This window comes from Nannobrachium achirus (genome assembly GCF_963921795.1).
Source record: "Nannobrachium achirus genome assembly, chromosome: 15".
Lineage (NCBI taxonomy): Eukaryota > Metazoa > Chordata > Actinopteri > Myctophiformes > Myctophidae > Nannobrachium > Nannobrachium achirus.
The window spans coordinates 27,022,519-27,048,741 of record NC_137822.1 but is presented as its reverse complement, the minus strand read 5'-3'; the positions used below and the strand labels follow the sequence as shown (position 1 = coordinate 27,048,741).

General features: G+C 42.4%; 2 protein-coding genes across 2 annotated transcripts in view; one reads left to right on the top strand and one right to left on the bottom strand.

Moving 5' to 3' along the window:
* Positions 1-21,732, bottom strand: part of lrrtm4l1 (leucine rich repeat transmembrane neuronal 4 like 1) — a gene marked incomplete at both ends in the record, with an annotated part of 58,487 nt that extends 36,755 nt beyond the window's left edge. The window contains 2 exons of the mRNA XM_080743523.1: positions 15,047-16,698; positions 21,684-21,732. Of these exons, the coding sequence (XP_080599649.1) occupies positions 15,047-16,698; positions 21,684-21,732 (1,701 nt within the window). The remainder of the gene's footprint in view (positions 1-15,046; positions 16,699-21,683) is intronic.
* LOC308300086 (putative flavin-containing monoamine oxidase A) overlaps positions 1-26,223 on the top strand; it is a 599,107-nt gene that overhangs the window by 168,840 nt on the left and 404,044 nt on the right. The window lies entirely within an intron of this gene.

The following is a 26,223-nucleotide window of genomic DNA, read 5'->3' as shown; positions in this document are numbered from 1 at the left end:
TTTCTTTATATATAGTGAAAAGAATAGATCTACAAACTCACAATGCACAGCAATGTGATGAGTTGTGAGGGTTGCGGCAATTGTAGATATTAGTTATGATGATTGTAAGTAAGGCCTAAGTGGTTATTATGCCAATGCACCCTTGCGTCTCGATTCTAGACATGTCATAACAAGTGAACATTCGGCAAAGAGATTTGGCGTAGAGGGAAAAAAGGAGGGGACTAAATTATAGACCCCTTAAATTGCGCTTTCCTAGTTGTAAATACAACATAAGGTAGCAGAACCAAACATGAAGATCTCAGGTTGGCTTTTTCAGCCTGGAAGTATTTTATAGTCAAGGCACAGAACAAGTAATAGCTACAACGGACTTTAAAATCTCTTGGTCCCTGGTGTATAGCTGGGATTGACCTCATAACATTCTTTCCTGGCCTTGACATTCCCTTATTGCATCACAGACAGCAGGGAGAGTGTGCATTAGCTGCCATTCTCCAGCGCGCGCAACCCATCCACTGGGACTGTGTGTGCCGCACACAGCCGTAATGAGAGGCACAACAACCTGCCGAAGCCAGCCGCCAAGACGGTGCTTTCATCAAGCTAAAGCAAGCCGACGCCAGCTTCTCAATTATTAAATGCTGCCTGAAATGAGCAACAGTGTTGAAAAGAGACTCTAGCTACTGCAGTCACCCTTCACTGATTTGCAATAGGCGAGGGAGAAGATATTGTGTTTGAAATTATGAGATTTGGATTTAGGTTATATGCAGGCAAACAGTACATTGTCATGGCCTTTGGGGGGGAGGGGGGAGGCTGGAAACAACAGACAATGACAGCCTTTCAAATCATATGCCGGGGTAGAACTTTTTGAGTTTTAAAAGTGTGTGAACAACAGATGATGATTATGCCATCCATTGTAATCATGGGCAATCAGAGGAGAACTGTGCATAGATGAGCATAGCAAATTACATTCATTCATAACTCACAATTGGAAATCTAACTATAGCCCTGTAGATTGTAACTCATGTACTTTAAAGGTGCAGCAAGTGATTTTCTTGTGTTAAACTAACTGCTGAATATGAGAGTAATGATCCTACTTCATTGGAGGAAATATAGTATGCTATAATATTAAATACATATTTACCAGCGCGTTAGAAGAGTCGTTATGGACACGTTCATAAAAGCACAATAGAACACCAGAGTCTGACATAACTGCCACTAGGGGGCGCTATATGTGTGATGGTTGATATAAAATCCCAGGTGCTGGACAGAAGAACACATTTAAAATAGAAATAGAGGGCTCAGTTGGATTTTAGCACCTACGATCGCGAGCAAAAATCAGCGCCCCTGGATCGCATCATATAAGAACTGTGTTCCAAGAATAAACAGTGAGTCAGTGAGTATAATAGCTGACCTGTTGTGACATCACATTGTTGACTGTCACACTCCATATATGACCAAGACAGCCTGTTCTGGTAATCATATGGAAATCCCTGATGTCATCAATATTAAGCCCATATTTGGCAATGCCCATATATGGACGCTCCATATGGCCAAGACAGAATTAATTTGCAAATCAAGACTGCTGACTATCATCACCTGGATCTCCATTATATGAAGATCACAACACTGACCTCATCAAACCCTCGATATCCATACATGGGGACGACTGGATCAGCACCTAGATCTCCATATATGGAGCTGACCTCTACATCTGATCCCAGATGATGCCCTGCTAGGGCAACCACACTAATAAAATCCCTTTTATGCCCATCAATATTAAGCCCATATCTGGGAATGCCCATAGAATAGAATCCCTTTTATGCCCATCAATATTAAGCCCATATCTGGGAATGCCCATAGAATAGAATCCCTTTTATGCCCATCAATATTAAGCCCATATCTGGGAATGTGCATATATGGACATATTACGTCTAACCAGCCTGGTTGCCGTGACACGAGTCACTCTTGCAAATCAATTCTGTCCTTGTCCCTATATGCCCATACAGGGGTTGATACTAACGCCTGCCCGACTGCCCGGGGCAGGTAAATAATATTGTCGGGCAGGTGAAGTTTGCTACCAGGTTGCCTGACCGGGCAGGTGCCCATTTTGAGTAACATAATATAAGATATGTTTCGTTAGCCCTCTCTCTGCGACATGAGCTCCCTTGAAAACCGCTATTCTACAAGCTCACATTATGCAAAAAAAAGACGTGCATCGGACACGATGAGCGCTCAGCTGCAACTAATTAGAAATCGCGCGATGCAACCCGTAAAGCGAAAGCCTCATTGTGTGAACACGAAGTGACTGCTATGGAGAAACTAGTTTTAGCTATGAGTTCTCGCAATCCCCAAAACAGGCGCAGGAGTAGCGCTAGGTAGAGTAGTGTGTCTTTGTTTTCAAAGAGTCAGAACAAACGTCCTCAGCGTCCTGGTCAACAACACTGCTTTTCCGAAGTTTCCTCCAGCGGCGTCAGTTCAGAAAAAGCTAAGGTATGGCAACATGACTGGTGTCTTGCATGCGCGCCCTCACGCGCGTGCAAGACACCAGTCATGTTGCCATACCTTAGCAACAGGCATGATATATATATTTTAAGAAGAAGTACATATAATATATAATTATATATACCTTAAATATAATTATAATACCTTGTTAAAGTGACCATTTTGTTAAATTTTACATTTGTAGTTATTTTACTGTAATTTACCAACATAATAACCTGCACAGATAGACAAAGAGACATTCATGGATTCATATTCAGAACTAACTTTTATCTTCCCCCCTGGACCCAGGGTATGGCAGCTGCATACCCCTGCCATACCCAATGACGCCCCTGGTTTCCTCCCTGCAGCGACGCGTTGCAGGGACATATATCCACACGTTACTGAGCAGCATGTGTGTGCAGCAAGCTTGCAAGCATTTGTGTGCTAAGAGAATCACATCTCCGACTCCGTCTTACTGGTATTAATATTATATATAAAGTAGTATTTCTCAATGCTCAGTATAAGCTGTATTTATATGTATGAATAATGTGAAAGGGCAGACAAGTTTGCTGGTGCATTCCATTCCGTCACATTATTTAAATATATACATTTAGAATATCCAATTATGTTTACCACATTTTTCTCCCAATCGGCCAGTAGCCCAATTATGTCCTCCACACATGACTGTGTTGCCACTGCTCTTGTACCCTCACCTGACAGTGAGGACAATACAGTATCAGAACAAGGAACAGAACTGAATGTGGGAGCCTTACAGCAAACATTTAACATTATCAACATGGTGAAAACTGATCCTCTGACAACTATATGTGGTGTGAATGGAACTGAATGCCATGACACACACATGCACGCACACAAATAAAGGAAAAAAATCACACCCGTGTGAAGTGGAGCTGTGTGTGTGTGTGTGTGTGTGTGTGTGTGTGTGTGTGTGTGTGTATTGCAGTTGATGCTCAGGGCAGGCTAGACTCAACGGCACCTCTCTGGTCACCCAGGATCATGTGTACCGATTTTTGTGACATTTGACGAAAATATGTAGGAAAAGGAGCAAAAAGTGTGTTTTGGAGAAAATTCAAGATGGCGGAAAATCTATCCTGACGCAAATGGGCGTGGCCTATATGGGGAGATGCGTCTTGACCCAAGGAATCCAGGGAAAAAATAATTTTAATTTTTCGACCTACGGTTCAAGAGTTACGAGACAAGTAGGCCGTTATAGCGCCACCATGAGGCAGAGTGGAAATGCTTTTGGGGATTCGTTGAGTATGCCACCCCCGACCTGTGGTTGAAATTCAGTGTTGACTGGACCTTTTGTTTGTGATTTATGGCTATTGTTTGCAAAACGGGCCCCTCCCGCTAACTTTGGAAGCCCGTTACGAACGAACGGAATGGACTATCGCAATATCCCTTGAGTATGTTCATTGCATAGGTTCATAGATCATGTGTACCGGTTTTTAAGACATTTGAAGAAAATATGTAGGAAATGGAACAAAAAGTGTGTTTTGGAGAAAATTCAAAATGGCGGAAAATCTATCCTGGCGCAAATGGGCGTGGCCTATATCGGGAGATGCGTCTTGACCCAGGGAATCCAGGGTAAAAATAATTTTAATTTTCCGACCTACGGTTCAACAGTTATAGGCCAAAACGTAAACTGGGCTGTTATAGCGCCACCATGAGGCCAAATGACACAATTATTTTTTATTTAATCCTTGAAATCATTATGAACCTCCTCTCCAAGTCTTGAAACTCTAGCCCCTATGGTTTGCGAGAGACAAATAATTCGTTTTGGCATGAAACGGTTACGTTTTGCGCGTTTGTGGCGCCCCCTATGGGTCGAACTGGAAATGCTTTTGGGGATTTGTTGAATATCCCACCCGTGACTTGTGGTTAAAATTTGGTGTTGACTGGATGTTTCGTTTCTGATTTATGGCTACTTCTTACAAAACGGGCTCCTCCCGCTAACTTTGGAACCCTGTTACGGAAGAACGGTATGGACTATCGAAATATCCTTTGAATATGTTTATCGCATGAGTCCATAGATCATGTGTACCGATTTTTGTGACATTTGGAGAAAATATGTAGGAAAAGGAGCAAAAAGTGTGTTTTGAAGAAAATTCAAAATGGCGGAAAATCTATCATGGCGCAAATGGGCGTGGCCTATATGGGGAGATGCGTCATGACCCAAGGAATCCAGGGAAAAAATATTTTTAATTTTCCGACCTACGGTTCAAGAGTTACAGGCCAAAACGTAAAGTGGGGTGTTATGGCGCCACCATGCGGCCAAATGACACAATTATTTTTTATTTAATCCTTGAAACCATTATGAACCTCCTCTCCAAGTCTTGAAACTCTAGCCCCTATGGTTTGCGAGAGAAATAATTGAATGTGAGTTTTTGCGATTGCCATTATAAGTCAATGGGGAAAATTAATTCACTAATAAATTAATATCAATTAAACTATTGAACCTTTCTCTTAGCAAGTTACTAGCCCACTATTCCCGAGTAAGCCGGTCGATTTGACATATGGCGCGAGTGTGTGGTGGCAAAACTGTGGGACTAGTAGCGTGCCGAAGTTTAGGAAGTTCAGGCTACATACGGACACACAGACCCACAAAGCTACGTATAGGGAGCCTGTGTTTCACACAGCTCCAAAAAATGAATAAATGGGGTAGAAATACTAGAGAAACATACACTAACACACACAGTTACTTCCATATCGATTTGGGGGCACGAAAAAGTTTGAGAACTACTAATTTAGATTAGAAGACATACATTTTGTTGAATCGGCCTCAGGTCTTAACTCTACTACTGCCAGATTATTTATTTATTTATTGGGTCTGGTGCCATCAAAAAGCGGCTTACCTTTGCGACGTTATAGTAGATAGATAGACATTTATTTATTTATTATTATTATTATTATTTTTATTGTGCAACAATGCGCAGACCAGGCAGCAGAGGGCGGCGTCATGCAAGAATTAATGTGAATTTGGCTGTTATGGCTTGCCATACATTGAGAGTAGTCTCTGGCCACAGAGCCTCAGGGCCAGAGAAAATCAACACGGAAGAGAATTGGTCTCAGTTGATGTTAACGCATAATGGATTTTTAAGACCATCACTGCGGGCGATGTGATTACAGTACACGGCGGCGCGACCCCTCATCAGCTTACGGACATCAACAAGGTAAACGAACGAACGGCCGTATTGGCGCGGCGCGACCCAAAGAATTGGGGCGAACGGGAACGTCCGTAGCGGTATAAGAGTTAATGGGTTAAAGAAGGTCCGTTGTTGGGGCATTGGATGACAGCTGCCCTGCTCAATAGGCTATGGTTTCAGAAGGAAAAGTGCCATCTGCATTTCGATCTATGGGGACGACATCAGTAAATATGGTCTGAAATTGGGGTTAAAAGCTAATATTCAATGACTGCGTGATGCTTGTACATTGGTGTGTAAGGAAAGGCAAACAAGCCATTATTCTCACGACAGGTGACAGAGAATGTCAATGCAGGATGCGAGCAGACTGCTTCAGCAGGGCATCCGTCTAAAGACGGCAGAACAGGTCAACGACTTCAAATATCTTGGACTCTAAACTCAGTTTTGATAAACACATCACTTAAATAAACGATCAAAGCTTATCTGTCAGCTCAGAGCACTATCTGTTTGTCCCCCTACCACCCTACATTTGCATACTGGGCCGTGGTTGGTGTTTGTGTTTGTGTTACCCCTTGTCCAACAATGGACAAGGGGTGGTTACAAAAAGATTCAAACCTACACAAACAATCAGAGTAATAGTAATAAAGAAATTGACGGCTTATTGTGTCTAAAACGACATATTTAGCCACTCGTACGCATGCCCCCAGCCACTGAAATCAAAATACTAAAATCGCTAAAACAATAGAAAGCAGTAAATGAAAACGTTTTAACACTCATCTTTTCTTTTCTGAAATTACAATCTAAAATATGAACCCTTGTTGTAAAAAAACAAAGTTGTCCTTTAAATAAGAGTAGGCAAGTTCCAAACATGTGGTATGATAAATGTTGTGATTGTTAATACACACAATTGGATAAACGATGTTTACAATACCCCAAATGGGACAGGAAGATTATGGAATGAAAACATGTTGTGGGATAATTTAAGAACAGCAAAAAATAAATTCCAGATGAGTGAAAACATAGAAGTGAGAGTGGAACTGAGAAATGATGAATATATAAAAGGTTACGTGCCCGTGAAGTGTAAATGTAATTAATGACTCATACTGAGCAACTACAAAGTCATCTTGAAATTAATGAATTGGATCTCAGGATGATCAAGGTTAAATTGTGGAATGGAGAATGCAGCTCCGATCATAATAGGGATAGTATTTAAAAAAAGGGAAGAGGATTTCACAGGTTTGTTTTCAATGTGTAACCATTCATTATTTGATTAGGGGCTTTTCTTTAAGACATTACCAGCTTAAAGGAGGAAATGGAGAATGAAATTAGTACAGATACCAATAATTGCCTTTTTCACTATGTGCCGCTGCTGGCCATTGGGGTGCCCCTAAGCATATTTTTCTTCATATCATATCATATCATATCATATCATATCATGAAGTGACATACATTAATCATCACTAATGCTCATCATAAGACGCCATCATTTCTGTGTATTTGGTCTTTGTCTGTGAACAGTGTAGAAAAAGTGATATCATCGGTAGGTAAAATCTCACAACACCTTGCAAGCTTACAGATGTAGTATTTTCATTGTGGGACACTGCAGGACGGCCTATAGATTAAACATGAGAAAAGCTACTGGAGAAATTATGACATTTGTAAATGAGGTATTGAAATCAGATCATCAGTTCATTAAAATCCAACTTGAGGTGTTTCAATCCTGTCTCAATAGTAGTATTGTTCCTTCAGTGGTACGACTATCATAAAGCCTATAGTCTTCAAAACGACAGCTTAATTATAGAGGCATAACGTCACTGTCGGTTGGAAACCTTGTATGTAGTTTTCAGGAAATGGGAGAGCTGCATTCCAATGTAGTTGTTATTTTGCCACAAGCTCTTGTTAATACTTACTCATTACAATCATTAGTTGAATATGTTTTTAAACCCGCAGACACATTAACCACATTCACTTTCAAAAAGTTGAAATATGGAGATACAAGGTTTCTGCCCGACAGCAATGACAAGTCTTATCAGTGATGTACTGTATATAAACTATATATCTCTCTCTTAAATAAAGTTGAAAGTTTGTTGATGAAAATCTTGTATTCACTATATTTACTCAGCCTCAGCCACTTCTGTTATTCAAGTAATACTTGAAAACTAATAATTCAATGCATGCTTCATTGATTTTCAGAAGACTCTCTGCTGAATATAAACAAGGGAGCTTTTTGAATACAGATTAATAACATCAGGCATAAATGGGAAATGTGATGCCACCATTAAGGCTCTCTACTGAGCACCCATAGCTTGTGTTCAGGTAAATGACTTTAGAACAGAATGATTTCCCAAACTGTTTGGTGTGAGACTAGATGTTTTGCCAACAACGTTGTCTGTGTTTGTTATTGATTTAGCTCCCATAGTAATACATTAAACATTCTAAATTGGGGGTTGTTGCCAATGTGGAGAATGTCGTGCACGGCATACAATTGCAATGGCCCACGACAATCTCCAATGAAAACAGTACAGGACATGTCAAATGTGATCAAGTTCAGAAAGTGGATATAGATTGGACATGTGTGACATCTGCCATCCCAAGGGTATAGCCTAGCTCTGGTCCATAGCATTAGAAGGAGTTCTCCTTAACCCTATGCCACCGATGAGCCCTTGCGCTCACAGCCGCAGTAGCTCCTCAGACTGATCAGCCTCTCGTCTGTAGTAAAAAAAAATATATACATTTTAACATTTAGCTACTCACCAAAACAAAGACGTTTCTAAGATGTTGAAAGCCTACTTTCCTTACGCGGACGTTTTTCACCACGCGTCAACGGCTGTTAAATAGAACAGTCGTGTATCGGAGCGGCGGGCGAGGCGTGAACGCACGTCTGATGCTGCCGGCTGGGTACAGTATGTTCATTGAAAATAATGGGGGTGGCTGTTTTGACTCACGCCGTACATGGCTGGTGCGTGTCCCCCTTTAGTGGGAATACTTTGAGCCCCCCAACTCAAGTCTAAAATACTTTTTGACCAGAAAAAGACAATATTTCTCCGGAACAATATTTCACCAGAAGTTTTAGCTACTCCACACCGCCCTCTACATATCTTGTCAATATCCCATTGACCAGATTTTGGCTTCCGGTGAATTCTTTTACTACAGACAAGAGGGTGCGCAGCCTTTCCTGCGGGTACAAGGGATCATCTGTACCATAGCGTTAAGGCAGAGGTATTCAACTAGATTATGCAGTGGGCCACAACTGTAAAATCAATTGAAATCAGGGGCCAGAAGGCTGTGACAACAGAAATGAACAAAAATGTTCAAGGTTAACTGCTTGACCGTTTGTGGTTCGCTATATGTCCGATAAGACGCAACAATGGACAGTATGTCCATTAGGCTATGGTAACTTATTAGGGCCTGCTTCATACTGCTCATGCATGTTGATGTTTTCTGTGCCAGTCCTTTATAGAGCACATAATTGGATTTTGATACCAAGAAAAGAGGAAGTAGATACAGTATTTCAGTATGTTCTACCTGGGTAATTGGCATAGAAGTGTCTTTGCGGGAAGAGTATTTGAGGCAGGCTGGCAAGGTGAAGTGTTTACATGTTTGTATCAATGAAAGGTTTTTGCTTTTGTTTTGAGCACCCGACTGATAATAGCACAAGATGTGTTTGTTTATGATGATGGGGAAGATGAAAGATGGACACAATCCAGGTGAATTATTTCTTTGGGGTAAATGGACAACATCCATTCAAGACCCAGAATTGGTTTCAAATGGATGGATGAACTGCACTCAGAACTCAACTGTTGAGCTCTTGTTTATACAGTACTAGCTACTTAGAGCTCCATGGTGAAAATGGAAAAAAAAGTTAAATTTATTTTTACATTGGAATATGGAATGTTCTCCAGGGGCCACAAGAAAGCTCCGCTGGGGCTGCATTTGGCCCGTGGGCCGCCAGTTGACTACTCCTAACGCTATGGACCATGTATAGCCATGAGATGGACATATGTAAATGGTGCATTTAAATAGCGCCTTTATCCAATGCGCTTTACAATGATTATGCATTACATTCACCTATCCACACACACACACACATTCAATTCACCGATGGTGGAGGAAACCATGCAAGACACCAACCTGCTCACCGGGAGTAATTAGGGGTTCAGTGTCTTGCTCAAGGACGTTTTGACACTAACTCTGGGGGAGCCCGGGATCGAACTGGAAACCTTCTGGTTCCCAAGCGGCTGCTCTACCTCCACAGCCACCGCCGCGACATGTGTTTCTTAACTGCATTCTGTGATATAATGGTACTGCTTCTGTTTGTAAATACCAAGTTTGAGGCAAATTAACAGGGAAAGGCAAAAGATACAACACAGCCCATTAAACTGTTGATAAGAATGTTGTCTAGGGTCACCACTGCCAGACATCACAGATTGGGGACAATCAGTTGAATTCCAAAAGATGTTCCGTTTGTCCAAAAGTGTTTTCCTTTTCTATTTATTTCCACCACTTTCTCTTTTTAATGTATACAACATCACAGTAATATTCAAATACTGTAAATTTGCAAATCATCAATTTTGTGCTTCTGACAGATGCATTGTGGTTTGTGCAATGTGGAGTAATTGCAATTACACCTGGTGATTTATGATTACATACTTGTATGTGCTCATTGAAGGAATTTGCATGTTTACAGTAGTTCTGCTGTGAATGCCATCCTGCCACATCTCCTATTGACTCTCAAGGGAAAGTGTTACACCTTCTCTGCCAGAACCTTCAAAGGAATAAGCTACTGTATGACAAGAGCTGACCGCCACTCACAGCAATTTATCCTTTGATAAGAAGGCTACCCATGCATGATAAATTACAATTCCATGGAGATAACTGCACCGAGTTCAATGGTGGATGTATATGAAATATGTACAATGTATGGAACATTTTCTTTTCTAGTGAAGACTATTATAGCGGTCTAATATGGTCACCCTCTTATTAATCTCTCGAGACAGCCTCAGAGTCGCTACGCTTCTGAAAGGAAGAGAGACAGACCGAGTGGGTGTCCCCCTTTCTTTGACGACGGCTTGCCAGATTGCCCTATTGCTGACATCCACGGTTAAGTTGTTAGGAAAATACTTTGACAAATGGTCAGAAGTAAAATGAATGTAGATGCTGTTGTGCTAAACAGAAACACGCACAAACTGTACACAGTACAACTATCGACACAAAATCTTGGTGTACTTTTTGTATTCAAATAAATACGATAATATCCTTGTAGGTGAGAATGTATAGGGTAAAAAATAAATCAATAGAATGAAAAAATAGATATTAGACATTACAAAAGAGACCACATGTGTACAGTATATTTACACCAACCAGTTGTCGTTTACATCTGTGCTGCCCAGACTCATATAGTATATTCACTATACTATTCACTAGTATCAGTTATCAGTGAATAAGGATTTCGAAGGGATTTAATTAACACGTTTTTTTTTTACCACCTACTTCTAATCATTTCAAGCGGTGTGCCAAATGGCATGACATTTCCTCAATGCGTTAATGAGAGACCACGTTCACAACAATGGAACAGCATGAGAACACAATATGAACTTTGACCACCAACTTGTAATCAATTCATCTTTGACCACCAACTTGTAATCAATTCATCTTTGACCACCTACTTGTAATCAATTCATCTTTGACCACCAACTTGTAATCAATTCATCTTTGACCACCAACTTGTAATCAATTCATCTTTGACCACCAACTTGTAATCAATTCATCTTTGACCACCAACTTGTAATCAATTCATCTTTGACCACCTACTTGTAATCAATTAATCTTTGACTCCAAGAGGATGCTAGTGTCAAATGTCATTAAATTCCCTCGTTTCTGAGATATTGCGTTCACGTTGGGATGGATGGATGGACAGAAGGACGGACGGACAGACAGACAGACAGACAGACAGACAGACAGACAGACAGACAGACAGACAGACAGATGGACAGGCAGACGTACAAACAGACAGATGGACAGACAATCTGGAAAAATAATGCCTCAGGCCATAGTTGTCACTGGAGAAGTGTGGAGGCTTCAAAATAATGATAACTGTGTCTTTACGAAACAAACACTGTGTGTGTGTGTGTGTGTGTGTGTGTGTGTGTGTGTGTGTGTGTGTGTGTGTGTGTGTGTGTGTGTGTGTGTGTGTGTGTGTGTGTGTCAGGAGAGCGTGCGAAAACATATCCGAGCTCTGAAATGCTGTGCTGCTGCACTTAAATCATATTACAGGTAATAATTAGTTTCTGTATCTGAAAGGATTAAGGGCATAAAGCATTGATAGAGTGCAAAAGCATTAGTCACGCTCTCTGCCATATAAGAGCTTAGCCAAAAGAAGAATTTTAATGAACATCTTGGTGCCTATAGGTGCTTTATTGCTGTCCCAGAAAACAGCTAACAAACGGTGAGCTACTAGACAGGATATTTCCTACAGTCTCACAGGTATTCACAGCTCAAATAAATGCCAGATTTGTTATGAAAACTAATGGCGCTTCGGTTCACTCGCTGGTGATGCACAGTGAAGAGAGGTGGAAATCAAAAGAATGGATTGAAAATGGAGCTAACTGGCATGGAGAAATGACAACATGTTTTGAGATGAAATTCTTCACAGCCGCATGAGCCGTTTCATTCCTTTTTATTTGTTTTATTTCTTTATTTCTTTCTTAAGACCAATCATTTGCACATTCTCAGTGGGGGTTTCCTCTGATATTTGATACCCTCCAGTTAAGCTTACCTACCGACATACAGTATGATAACAAATGCACGCACGCACGCACATGCGCACATACGCACGCACATGCGCACGCACGCACGCACGCACGCACGCATCGTGAATAATCTCTTTAAATCCGCTCACTCAAGGTGTGCATCCTTTGATTTGAAGGGCTACATTTGCACTGAAGCGTGAATCTTGAGATCAAACGTCCTGCAATCCTCAACTTTCAGGCAGGTGATCGTAATTACCCCGGTGAGGAAGGATATAAATATGCTCCTTATCATCGCGAAGAGATCCTTATATAAACCATAAGCTTTGGGATTACAGTACCTGTACTGCCTCGCCTCTTGACAGATTACCACAAATCTCTTAACAACCAAAGTACCGACTGCTTCGCCCCACCCACCAACCCAAATAGACTCGATACCAAAGCCCTATAGCACAGGCCAAAAGATTTGCGAAGCCCGAATAACACTTTGTCGTATAATGTTGTGAGATAAGCTGATCTGCAAGCTGACAATGCGTCGAGGACGCCGGTGCTTTGTGAGCTCGTAGATCAGCCATTGCCGGCGAGTGAAACCGGCGTACAACAGAGCACAAGATAAGCAAGCATTCAGACTGTTCTGGAGAAAAGTCCGCAGCAGTCTTGAGTTACTACTAAAAGAAGGCAGACGATAAGTTACAGAGGTGTGGTGGGCGGAAGGCCCATGTAGATAGTAAAACTCAGCCAACCATAGAAGCCAATAATGGGTATTCAACCTTGCACTGAGTGACCATGTTGATGTGTGCCTCTGATATTTTTCTATTAGTTGCTTTAACCCATTTAGGCCTAGAATTATTGATTGCTTTAACCAGTGAAAAATAGCAGATATACAAGCTCACAGCGCGGCACCGAGTGCCGCGCTGCGAGCTTGTAGATCTGCTATTTTTGGAAAAAGTCGTGAAAATGTGTGCAAATCTTTGACTATTATGTATTTTCAAAGCAAACGTTTGTAACTCGAATTTTGCTTCTGGGGGGTCCCTGGAACTAAATATTTTGAGATGGGGGTCCATGGCCAAATAAATATCATTTTGGGGGTCTTTCACATGAAAACGTTTGAGAACCACTTACATAGTAGTCTCCCAAGAACAGACTAACTGAGCTCCAGTTGAGTGAAAAGGAGCTTTTCTTTGACGATGGCTGGCCAGATTGCTGACACAGAAACATATGTTTTTCAAAAAATCTTAGAAGGATTCAAAAGACACTTATAGAATCGGATCAAAATTCTCATTTTCACGATTGTTCAAAAATAGCAGATCTACAAGCTCGCAGCGCGGCACTCGGTGCCGCGCTGTGAGATTGTATATCTGCTATTTTTCACTTGTTAAAGCATAAATTAATGATACACAATAATGTGTACCCGTTCTGAATGCTTTAATGAGCTGTCAAGCAGCTTCTTGCACTGTGTAATTTGGTATCCAACTGTGGCTAATCAATACGGCTTGATCAATTCCTGCTGTGATTTTGTGCATTGATTGATGTTGTACGGTGCTACAACACCAAGAAGTACTTTACCCCTGTGATTGATCGATAGAGACAGACTTGGACCTAGTAACTGAAAGGGTGCTCATGACATGAAAACTATTGGAGAGGCCACCAACAAGGTAATTTTCTGTGTTCTCTCGCACGCACGCACACGCACACGCACACGCACACACACACACGTTTGATAACATCTGATAAACATTCCGTGAGCCATGCCATGGTTCTGTAGACAGTTGTATAAGATATGCTGTACATTGTGACCGCTGAGGCTTTCTCGAGGCAGACTTTTCATCAAGTGTATTTGCAAAAGTGTGCCTCTAACATGAGTTTGTGATGAAAAACAAACAGTAGATAAAAAGATGTGACAAATAATGTGATGCAAAATCTCAGCCACAATCATTGCCTAATTACTGTTGTAAATTGGATAAGCAAACAAATCCATATACCAGTAACTGCAGGTAGCAGAGAAAAACTGTGAGTGTAATAATAATGCAGTGCTCTGAGAATAAGCAGTGGACCACTGTCCCCTGGTTCACACCATCATTTCTATTTTCCAGTCTGCGGTTTAAATTAAAAGGTAAAACTCTCAAATAAAACTGGAAACTTTGAAGATTTGAAGTCAAGCGTGTTATGAAACAAGAGACAAGGGTGCTTAAAGGGGAAGACCACCCATTTTCAATATTGAACTATGTCATTAATATACCTTAGAGGAGTTGTGTGGAAATAAATAAATAAAAATCCCCCTCTTCTGTGTTGCCTAGAACTGAAGGATTGATTTGGGGGTTTGTATTGCAAATTACAACTTGATGACATCACACATTGTACTTTACAATACAAACCCCAAAATCAATCCTTCAGTTCTAGGCAACACAGAAGAGGGGGAACTTTTTTTTATTTTTTATTTTTTATTTTTTAACTCCTCTAAGGTATATTAATGACATAGTTCAATATTGAAAATGGGTGGTTTTCCCCTTTAACTCTCATTCAAAGGCATCTGTTTCTCTACAGCGGATATCTGACGAAGGATTTACCTCTCTGGGGAGCCTTTGTGTTTAGATTTTTGTGGGGGGGAATCTCTCTCTCTCTTTTTTTTTGTTTGTTTTAGCTTGATGCGATGGGTCATACCTCACACTCCCTGGAGCCAGAGATTGTGCAAGTGCAGGCACCGGTGCCGTTGCCCAGTACCTCCAGTGCCTCGGGGGCGGCAGCGGGGTTGTAGCTCATGTAATACTCTTGCAGCTGGGAGCTCAGGTTCTGCTCTGGCTCCGGGCTCTTTTTCCGCCGCTTGCGTCCCACCACGGATCGCTGCTGCAGCAGCCGGGCGGCGCCCGGGTAGCGCCGCCACAGCACGTAGACGATGGTCAGGACGAGAGCCACGGTCAAGAAGAGCGCCACGCTGCCCACCACCACCTTGTGCAGAGTCATGTGTTCTATCTCTGGGGGCGGCGTGATCGACCGACTGTTCAGCGTGGGCCGCGTGCGGGGGGGAGCCGTGTCTTTCGGGTCTACGCTCACGTGGTTGGGGTAGTTTGGGTGGGGAAGGGGCCGAGGTCTGCCCGGGGGGACGTGAGGTCCAAAGGTTGTGGGCGGGGGCAAGTGTGGCGGCTGGCTAGTAGGGGTGAACGTCGGGTCTGGGGTGGTTTCGGAAGTCAGGTCTGGGGTCGGTGAGGGCGTTTCGGTCTGAAAATAGTCATTCTCCTCACAAATGCCGTGGTTCCTCGTGGCCTCCATGATCTTCTCTCCCTGCAGATGCTTGGGGCTGCTGCAGATCATCGTAGTGTCTTTAGTTCCCCGGAAGTTCCTTAACCAGGCCACAAGAGGGCATATGCCTGTTCCACAATCCCACATGTTCCCGGCCAAGCTGATGGAGGTCAGCGAGATCCAGGCTGACACTGCCTCCTGAGACACGTTGGATAATTTGTTGGATTCCAGGTTGAGTATCTGCAGATTGGGCAGGCAGTGGAAAACGGCCGGGTCCAGGGTCTGAATTTCGTTCCCAGAGAGGTCCAACTTCTGCAGGGTGTACCAGGTCCACGGAAGGCCTTGATTGACTGCTCGGATGCGATTCCACTGCAGGTAGAGTGAGCGCAGGTTGGCCAAACGCGGGAACAGAAAGAAGTTGATCCGGGAGAACTGGTTGTGCTCCAGATGCAGCTCCATCAGCTTCTGCAGCCCCAAGAAGGTGGTGCGAGTCAGAGCCTTGATTCGGTTGTAGCCCAGATCGAGAAACTCCAAACTGCGACACTCTAGGAACGCTCGAATGGGGATGTTGGTGAGGCCGTTCGAGCGAAGGTGCAGATTCTGCAGCTTCCGCAGGCCATGGAACTGACCGGGCTGCAGCATCTCCAGTTTGTTGTATGACAAGTCTAGACTGCGAAGGTTGGGAATCCCATGGAACGTTGCATTGTGCAGCAACGTGATCTTGTTGGAGCTCAGGATCAACTCTTTTAACCTGCGGACGCCCTGGAAAGCTCGGCTGTCCAGGGCAGAGATCTGGTTGTGGTCCAGGTATATCCAAAGTAGCTGGTTGAGGTGAGCGAACTGATAGGGAAGCAAGGTGTGCAGGTCATTGTAGCGCAGCGAAAGGCCCTGGCAACCCACAGAGATGTTCTCTGGGACGTCTAGAAAGCCAGCCGACTCACAGTGGACAATCTTCCCCTCGCAGCGACAGTTGTTGGGACAGGTGCGCTCACCAAAGCTGAACAACAGTGGAGGTTGCAACAGGAGGAGGAGAGGGAAGAGGATGAGCGCCAGTTGTCCCTCACACAGCAATGGACCTATAGACACACACAGAGAGAGAGAGAGACAGTATGAGATTGAGAGGGACAGATACAGTATGCTGTGTGTGTGTGTGTGTGTGTGTGCGTGCGTGCGTGCGTGCGTGCGTGCGTGCGTGCGTGCGTGTGTAATGCATATAGGTCTTAACGTCTACTGTCTCTTTTGGGTCTCGACCTGAAAAGTTTGGGAACCACTGCAAAACAGTCTAAGAAAACCATATTCATCCCATCTGCCAGATCATTTACTGTATGGCTGAAAGAAAAATATTTTAAATCGGTCCAGAGACATACAGCTGATTAGATATTCAACATGTCAATGGTTTCCAGAAACTGCCAACTTTTCTGGTGACTAGGTTTGCACAATCTCTGGCTTAGCTATAGCCCTGCAGTACCTCTGTGAGCTATAATTTGTTTGAATTGGTGTACTGTAAGTGGACAGCAACCTTCTAAATGTTGATGCCACCAACTGCAGCATACAGTGCACATTTGCCATCCATTTGGCACAGACTTTTATTTTCGAGCGTTGCTAACCGCTCCTACATCTGGCTTTGTCTTTATATGTATGTATGTATGTATGTATGTATGTATGTATGTATGTATGTACTGTATGTCCCATTCTTGGCTCATTGGCCAAGCTTCGCGGGCGCTTCATGAAATTAACTCACATAAGGCACCGCTCACACAGACTGGGTGTGATTTTCCCACGAGTGGTAAGGCTCAGTTCATCCATCCGTCCATATGTCAATTAACCACTTTGGGTCCAAATAATTATCTAAAGGATTATTAGCTGGATCTGGATTGCTATGACATTTTCCGAGTTCGGAGAATGAACCCTCCTGATTTTGCCGACATAAGCAAAACTATGGTTGCCCAAGGGGCTTTCCGCTAATGCCTTAGGTCAACATTTCCTCTTGCACATGTTTTACACCAAACAAGACTACTGGTTGGATTGCCATGTGATTTGCTGTGCCGCTTCATGCTTCACAGATGATGGTCCCTACTAGGGATGGGACGATATGAAAATGTCATATCACGTTTATTGTGACCAAAGAAATCGCGATAATCAAAATTTCCCCAACATCCATTATCCAGGGGCGGAACGTTTGCCAACAAATAGCAGATCAGCTATTTTTTGGCAAAGACATTTGATAGATAGTGAAAAAAAGACTGTATCAAGTACGTATATTATTAACACATCGGGTGCCCCTGGATTGAGCCCCATTTATCCCCTCTCGCTGCCCAGGCCCACCACCATTGTATTGAATCTGGCCCTGCTGCGTCAATGCATGCGTCATGACGTCACTTGGTCACATGAGCGCAGACAGGATGTTGTTGTGTAACTTTCTGTATGGACCAGTGTTGATCATAACTGTTCATTGCCGATCAAAATTTGGACATTTTGCCGCACCCCACCACAGTTTTAGCCATAAAACAAACATCAGAGATAAAGAGCGTTAAAGATGGGGGAATGCATTGGAGTATATGGAGAAAAACGGCCGCGCGATGCTCTCAGCGTCGACTCGAAGCGATTATCGGCTAATGGGCTACATCCATGCGTAGCCCCAACCTAACGGTGAGATTTAAAGTTAATACTGTAAATACAGTAAACACGTCAAAACGTCGTGGGCCTCCAGCGACATCAAAGAGATTGACGTGTAGACACCTCGTGGGCATCCCAATTAAGGAGAGTTTAAATGGTACCGGATATGCATCTCGGCAAATAAAAGGTTTTGAATTGATTTGAATTGATCCCAGTGCATGACGGAGGACGATATCACGATACATTAAATCTCCACGATAAGATTATCGTGAGTGTTTTTTATCACAATATACGATAATATCGCATATCGTCCCATCCCTAGTCCCTGCTGATTATGATGACCCCATGGCTTTCCTCCAGCGCCAACCTCAGGCGGGGAAATTAACTGTGTATTTATGCTCAAGTGCAAAGCCAATCTCTTGCATTGGCTTTGCACTCGAGTATACATGTAAATACCCCTTCAGTATTTCCCCCCTGTCATTAATTTGAGAGAGAGACATAGCCTCCTCTCACATCATGCTCTCTCACTGCAGACCTGCCCAGAACTGTCAACAATTTGTTTGCTTAGCAAGCGACACTGGATTCAAAATATTAACTTGTGATGCACTCCCACTGTGCTCGGAATTTTAATCATGAGTGAACATTTTATGACCGATTATAAAAGTCTGCGAGGGACAGGGATTGTTGTGCCTTCAGCTTATCCTTAGACGTTTAAACTAACCCATTATTGTGTGCGAGATGAATTCATAAGCAGCGAATGTGGTTACTATAAAAACATAATATACTCAACAGCACATTACTCATTACCAAGAAAAGCAGACAGGCAATAACGGAAACTATTTTTCTCTTTCTGCAGCAAAAGAAAAAAAAAACATTTTTACTAAAATATGCAGCAAGCAATAGCAACACATAATTCCAGGGGAGAGTTGACTAAGACTTTTGAGACAGGTTGATCCCAGTACTGCAAACTGTAAGAGACAAATCAGTCTGTCCAAAATGACAGTCCTTACAATATCGACTGTGATTATGCGCTGACTACGACTGCTCCGACTTGACAAAAAACAAATGATGGGAATGGAGGTTTTAAAATGTTCCAAATAATTCAACCCATTCTTATTCCCAGCTCGTTGCATATTGCAACTTTATCAATTCGTATGGCCTCCATATTTGTACATGCAAGAAACCTTTTCACACCTGGAAACAACCTTGTGATGCCTAAAGAGGTCAGGAGATTTACTCTTGGAGCTTTTGAGGTGTGCGGGTGCAGATAATGGAGACAGTAAAGTGTTGTTTTCCCAACTTAAATGAAGAGAATTCAGTCCTCATCGGTCAACTTCATTCTTGCAGGCAGAAGCTAAGCAAAACTAAAAGAGGTATTTAAATCAAAATTGTAGTTTGCCGAATTATAGGCAACACAATGAAATCCCTGTTGATCTGTTTGCTTCAGTTGTGTATCCTCTCTTCCTACACCGTTTCCCTTCCATTTCAGCTCCCTCACTAGAGCGATAACAGCTTATATAGTTTAGCTGGGAAGCAATGCCTTGTCCTGAATGCTTTGCTGATGCTGACCATGGGTTTTCTAGTCTTTTGTAGCCCGTGTTGCAGCCTCCAGACCAGGAGGGAATGCATCTCTCCTCTGACACTACCTGTTATGACATAACAACCTCTTGCATCAGTACTAGACACCAAGGATGTGTTAAAACAAAAAAAGTAACTGTGCTAGACCTTCCAAAATAAGTAGCTCCCTACACTACACTTACAAGTTTCTCACAGGGCAGTATTAGCTGTCAGTGCAAGTGTACAAATGTTTCCAAAGGGACCCTCTCTGGTCCATCACATTTAGGTAATCTAAAAAGTAGGGATGTCCGATATTATCGGCCGGCCGATATTATCGGCCGATATTAGCATAAAAATTAATATCGGAAAATATCGATATCTGTATTTTTTGGGGGAAATAATAATATTTTTATGTTTTTTTGTTTTGTTTTAATTATTATTATTTTTTACAGGAATTATTACTGTATGGTAGTTAGGGGTGTGCCAAACATCGAATTGTATTTTTTATTGAGGTGTAATAAGTTACAATGAGTTTCAAAAATGAAAATCATAATGCAGCCGATCTCTGTCTTTCACTGCCTGCTGCGCTGATGGCCCATCAAGCACCTTTCCACACAGCCGTGGAGGAATGTACTCTTAATTGACGCTCGTTAAGGCCTATTCAACTATTGACCCGACCTCTCTCTGATGTGTGTTGCTAACACAAGTAGCTAGTTTGCTTGGCTAGACGTGCAGCAACACACACACACACACACACACACACACACACACACACACACACACACACACACACACACACACACACACACACACACACACACACACACACACACACACACACACACACACACACACACACACAGTGTTACAGTGGTTCTCAAAGTGTTTGGGGACTCAGGGATCCTTATGGGTCTGTAACTCTAGAGTGTACAAATGGAACCAAATGGACCCTTATGGGTTTGTAACTCTGAGTGTACAAATGGAACCAAATGGACCCTTAGGGGTCTGTAACTCTGAGTGTACAAATGGAACCAAATGGACCCTTACAGGTCTGTAACTCTTAGTGTACAAATGGAACCAAATGGACCCATTCCATTTGTACACTCTTAATATGATTTTAAAATATAAATTGAGGTCCCAGCGATATATAAATGCCATTAAATTGGGGGTCCAGTAGCCTAATGCATTTCAAACTGGGAGTCCTTGAAATTCAAATGGTTGAGAATCCCTGTTAGATAAAATATTAGCATATATCGGTATCGGTATCGGTTAATATCGGTATCTGGAATTAAGAGTTGGATATTATCGGTTATCGATTATCGGTAAAAAAGTCAATATCGGACATCACTGCTAAAAAGGCATCTATCTATTAACGCTACTCAGCAGTGTTAATAGTTAGACCTAATTTATGCTCCATCGCAGGATGGGGACGTGCGCCGAGAACGGTGCAGAGCACTGCGTGTGACAAAGCATAAATTAGGCTTTAGCCCATGCAGTCCACTGTGTCTCTGTTCATGCCTCAGTAGTGCTGAAATGTTCAAAGCCTGCTCCCTCTCTCTCCAGTGGCGTAAAGTAACTGAGTACACTTACTTAAGTAATGTACTTAAGTAACATTTGGAGGTATTTGTACTTTATTGGAGTATTTCCAGTTTTCAGTACATTTTACATCCCAGAGGAAAATACTAATACTTTTACTCCAATACAATTATTTGAAAACTTTAGTTACTACTAGTTACTTTGTAGATTGATTATTATAAAACATCCATTAACCACTTCAACCCTATATACATTTCAGCCATTTGAAATAGCCGATCTACAAGCTCCCAAAGCGTCGCGCTGAGACGCATTGTGAGATTGTAGATCTGATATTTTCAAAAGATGTGTATACATTGGAGCCTGGAGTCCAGGTTGAGGCTCTCCTTCTTGTAGTCTTCCATTTGGGCCTGATTTTCACACACCGTTGCTGATTGGAAAGTGCACAACCAATAAAACTAACTTGAATTTTCCATTGGGTGGCTGCCGTCCCGCCCCGCCCACAGGCCAATCAGAATCCATGGCTCCCTGGTGTCCAAGACCGCCCCCTTTTCACATACAGAGGTATACTGCCAGACTGAGAAGCAGAGAAAATATTGCGGGAGCAGGCGGTACTTTAAACTGTGCAGAGGGCAGGAGGAGAGCACCATGGAAAACAAACTGTGGGCGAAAACAAGTTGCAAACAGGCTGTAATGGTCAGAAATCCAGCGGGAGTGGGCGGTGTTTAAGAAAACCGACCCACGCAGGGCACCCACACACACGTCCAATTAGACCAGAGAGACTGAAATGAAACCTTACTTGGGGCTCCATGTGTTATATAACCAGGAATGTTTACTATGCTTATCTCTTGTTCCTGTAATCCTTAATTTCTTTAAATTCTTAATTTCTTCCTAAAATGTTTGATTTGTGGCTTTTAGAAAACATTCAGGCCTACAGCCACATAAGCTACACCAGGGTTCCCCAATAGGCGGCGCGCGGGCCGCAAGGGGCTACTGTCTGGCCCCCACCAACCCCATTAATAATGGTGGTATAAGAGCAGCAACAACACTAGTATATCGTCGTTGTCGGGTGGAAACCTCGTATCTCCAAATGTGTATGTTCTTTCGCAAAGTAAAGCCCTGCTTCATCATACAAGGCTGTCGCACAAAAGTAGTGAAGACAGCAGATCTACAAGCACACAACGCCTCACATCGCGAGGCGTTGTGTGCTTGTAGATCGGCTGTTTTCACTAGTTTAAATCATTTTTAAAATGATAAATGCAAAACAAACGTTTTTTGGACATACAAGATTTTCACCCGAAAGCGACGATATCTGAACTGTCGCTGGAGTAGCGGGAACGCCACCATCATCCCCTGCAAGTAGCCCTCGGCTTGGTACCCTAGACATAATTCGGCCCTTGGGGAAAACTAATTAGGGGAACCCTGAGCTACACCCTAGTTCCAGCCCTGGTAGTGATGTCTGTATGTTGTGTGGCCCAGGGTTCTCAAACATTTTCATGTCAAGAACCCCCAAATTGTTATGTATTTGGCCCCAAACCCCAATCTGAAAGGATTGCATGCCAGAGATAAAATACCGTATATGAAAATGTGCAGATCTACAAGCACACAGCACGTCGCAGCGTGTTGCATCGTGATGTGAGCTTGTAGATAACCTAAGTGTTTTTAAACCGTTCCTCATTTAGCTGGGGACCCCCTGGAACCCACCCAAGGACCACCTTGAGAACCACTCAGGGGGGTCCCCAAAATATTTCGGGGGGTCCCCAGATGATTAACCTAATGTGCAATATTGTTTTCTCACTCAACAGTAAAAAAAAAACACCAAAGTTTAAATGTATGAAGGGAATATGCACGTTTCTAAAGTAACAATTTAAGGAGTTTTTAAATCCTCTAAAATGAGAAATTAAACATTGGCCAAATAGTCAAATATTAGAGGCAGAAATTGTGAAAATAGACAAACTATATGCTCACAACACCTCGCGTTGCGAGGCGTTGTGAACATGTAGATCTGCTATTTTCACAATAGAACCGTGTTATACAACGTAATGCCTCAACTCTTAGTGCTCGTCATAGGTGGGGGGGGGGGTCCCCAGTTAAAATATGATTATTTTGGGGGTTGCGGCCTGAAAAGGTTGAGAACCACTGAAGTACAGTACGAATCCTTGGGCTGATGTCTGCGACAGGTCTGGTGCATGGGGAATACAGACATGCAAGCTTGTGAATGACATGTCACCCTTCACCTAAGTGTAGGAAAATACATGTTCTGGCCACAGAGAAACACAGTCTTTACCAGAGCAAATTGTGAAAAGGTTGTGCTGGCGTGAACAATCAATCACAATCTCGTGAGAAGATATTGTGGTCCCGCCTAGCCACTCTATCCAGGAAATTCTGATATGCAGGGACAGAAACTCGTTTCCATGGAGAGAAAGATCACCCACGCACGCACGCACGCACGCACGCACGCACGCACACACACGCACACACGCCAGCTGTTATTTGGAGGATATCTTTTGGCCATGTTATTATAGCCTGGCATTAACCAGCTACTGAATGTGGATTCACTCTCACGTTCCTCCACAGTATCAGTCTGGACTTCGGCCCATAGGGAGCGAGTAAGAGAAATTAGAAAATGATCGGGCCAATCAGTAACTGCGTTTCAACTGTATAGTGAAGTACAGTAACTGATTGGCCTGGTCAGAAAATGATCGGGCAAATCAGCGACTCCGTTTCAACTGAACAGTGAAGTGCAGTAACTGATTGGCCTGGTCATGTTCTAATTTCTTTCTTTTTGAGTTTTGAGTGAACAGTTGAATCGCACACAGCCAAGCACACACAAACAGACACAGATGAGAATAGCATACACTCTCAAGACCTGTTTTTATTAGTACATGTTTTTGGTGGTAGTTGTTTTTGTTGCCAAATTGGTTTTGGAGCAGTGTGAGCAGAAAACACAGCTTATTATTTAATAAACAATTGAACTTTTTCCCCCCTTCTGTTTGACTTCCAGTTATATATATCACTGAGATAGCATTCACTTGGAATGAAGTCGGTTCAAAAAAAGGAAATAGCTTTGTAAAAAATAAATAAAAAACATCCCGGTGTCTACACAGTATGTCATTTTGGCACGAGTGTCGGGGGCAGACAGAGAGGTTGTCAAAAAAAGAACATTCATGGTTGTGAAAAATATACCAGTGAAAGATTATATCAAAAATAACTTTTGCTTACTTGGAAAAAGTTACACAGTAAAGACATGAAGTCAGACAGAAAGACGGTGGTAGAGTTCAAAAGCTTTCTAGCTTTCTCTTTAAACTTTCTCCAAAGTCATAAAAACATTACAGAACTGACATCTACATTCAATGTAGTTGCAAGAACAGCGGCAAGAAAGGCCATAGAATAGACAAACCTATCTCTGAATTGTTTCCACCCAGTTCTAGACACTAAATCAGGGGTCTTCAACGTTTTCAGGCCAAGGACCCCTTAGTTGAGAGAGAGATAAAGCAGGGACCCCCACTACACATTGTATAAAATTGTGTTGCAGATTTTCATAGATTGACAGCAGTGTCATCAGTCTGATTGTTACTCTAGATCAATGCCTTAACGACATATGATAAATAGGTGAAAATTCAACTTAAAGGGGATACACCATGCATAATAAAATAAAATATTGGCCCATGTTAAATTTTTATACAGGTTTAAGCCTAAACAACCACTCAGATATAAAATGTTCATGTTCTGTCTGTCCGTCTGTCATTCCAAGCCTTTTCAGCTGCAATACCAAAATACCCTTTGTTGGCAAAGGGGCGCTATTGAGGGAGTTTGATTTTCAATCCCCGCCCTCCTCAGGTGGAGACTGAAAAGGAGGGGGTGTGACTCTCCCCCATGCTTACATAAGCATGGGGAGACTGTGTGAACAGGCCCTTTCAGACACGCCCATACAGAAAACCCCTGAAATGAAGATGAAAGACTGAGTGTTAAAACAAATGGCAGGTAGAAGGCACACTGGGGAGACCAAAAGAACAAAAAGTAGAAAAAAAGTTAAATTCATGGTGTAGTCCCTTTAATCTCTGACCAGACTATTCCAAGTCTAGGCAGCATTTAACGTAACATAAAATACCTTGTTATCAAGTAGCTAAAATGGTGTGCAATAATAGGTGTTTGTGACTCAATCAACATAATTCAAACAGTTATCTTTTTATGCCTTCAAACAGTTACTCATTGTCAATTAAACCGTTTTTTTTTTCTCATGGCTTTCAGATTACAACTGCAACACACACCAGCTTGCAATTTGCATAGCGTTTCTGATCCAAGCAAATCTGGCTCATTATTCATTACAATTTCCCCATGTTCCTGAACTACTTATATGGATTTGGACACATGCTCCTAGCCACTGTATAATAATATTAATCCATTACACTGGACGCAGTAGGAATAACTTCTTGATGATACAAATATGTTGGTTTAGGCCTACTTGTCAATAAAATACCTACAGTATGCTTCCATGATCCACTATACTTGTTCAAAGCTGATCAATTTCTGGATTCAATAGTATGTTTTACGGTGAAAGTATATTTTAGAAAAATACTGTAGCGTAAGGTTTGGTTTCATTTGTAAACTCCCCGATTAAAAACTTTGACTGCTCCACACCAAATCTCTCTACAAGCTCACAACATGTTGCAACGCAAGGCGTTGTGCACCAAATGTTAAGCCTATTATGACATACCCAGGAAGGGGACTGCTAGGGTTCATGTGGTTTTAAGGCTTAAGTCTTCATAGTGATACAGTATGCACATCCACTCCCATCACCTCCATTAGGGAAACGGCATGCTAGATGGCCGACATCCTCCGCAATCTACAAAGTCATCAGTTTCACCTAAATGGTAATCCCATTGGAGCAGTTA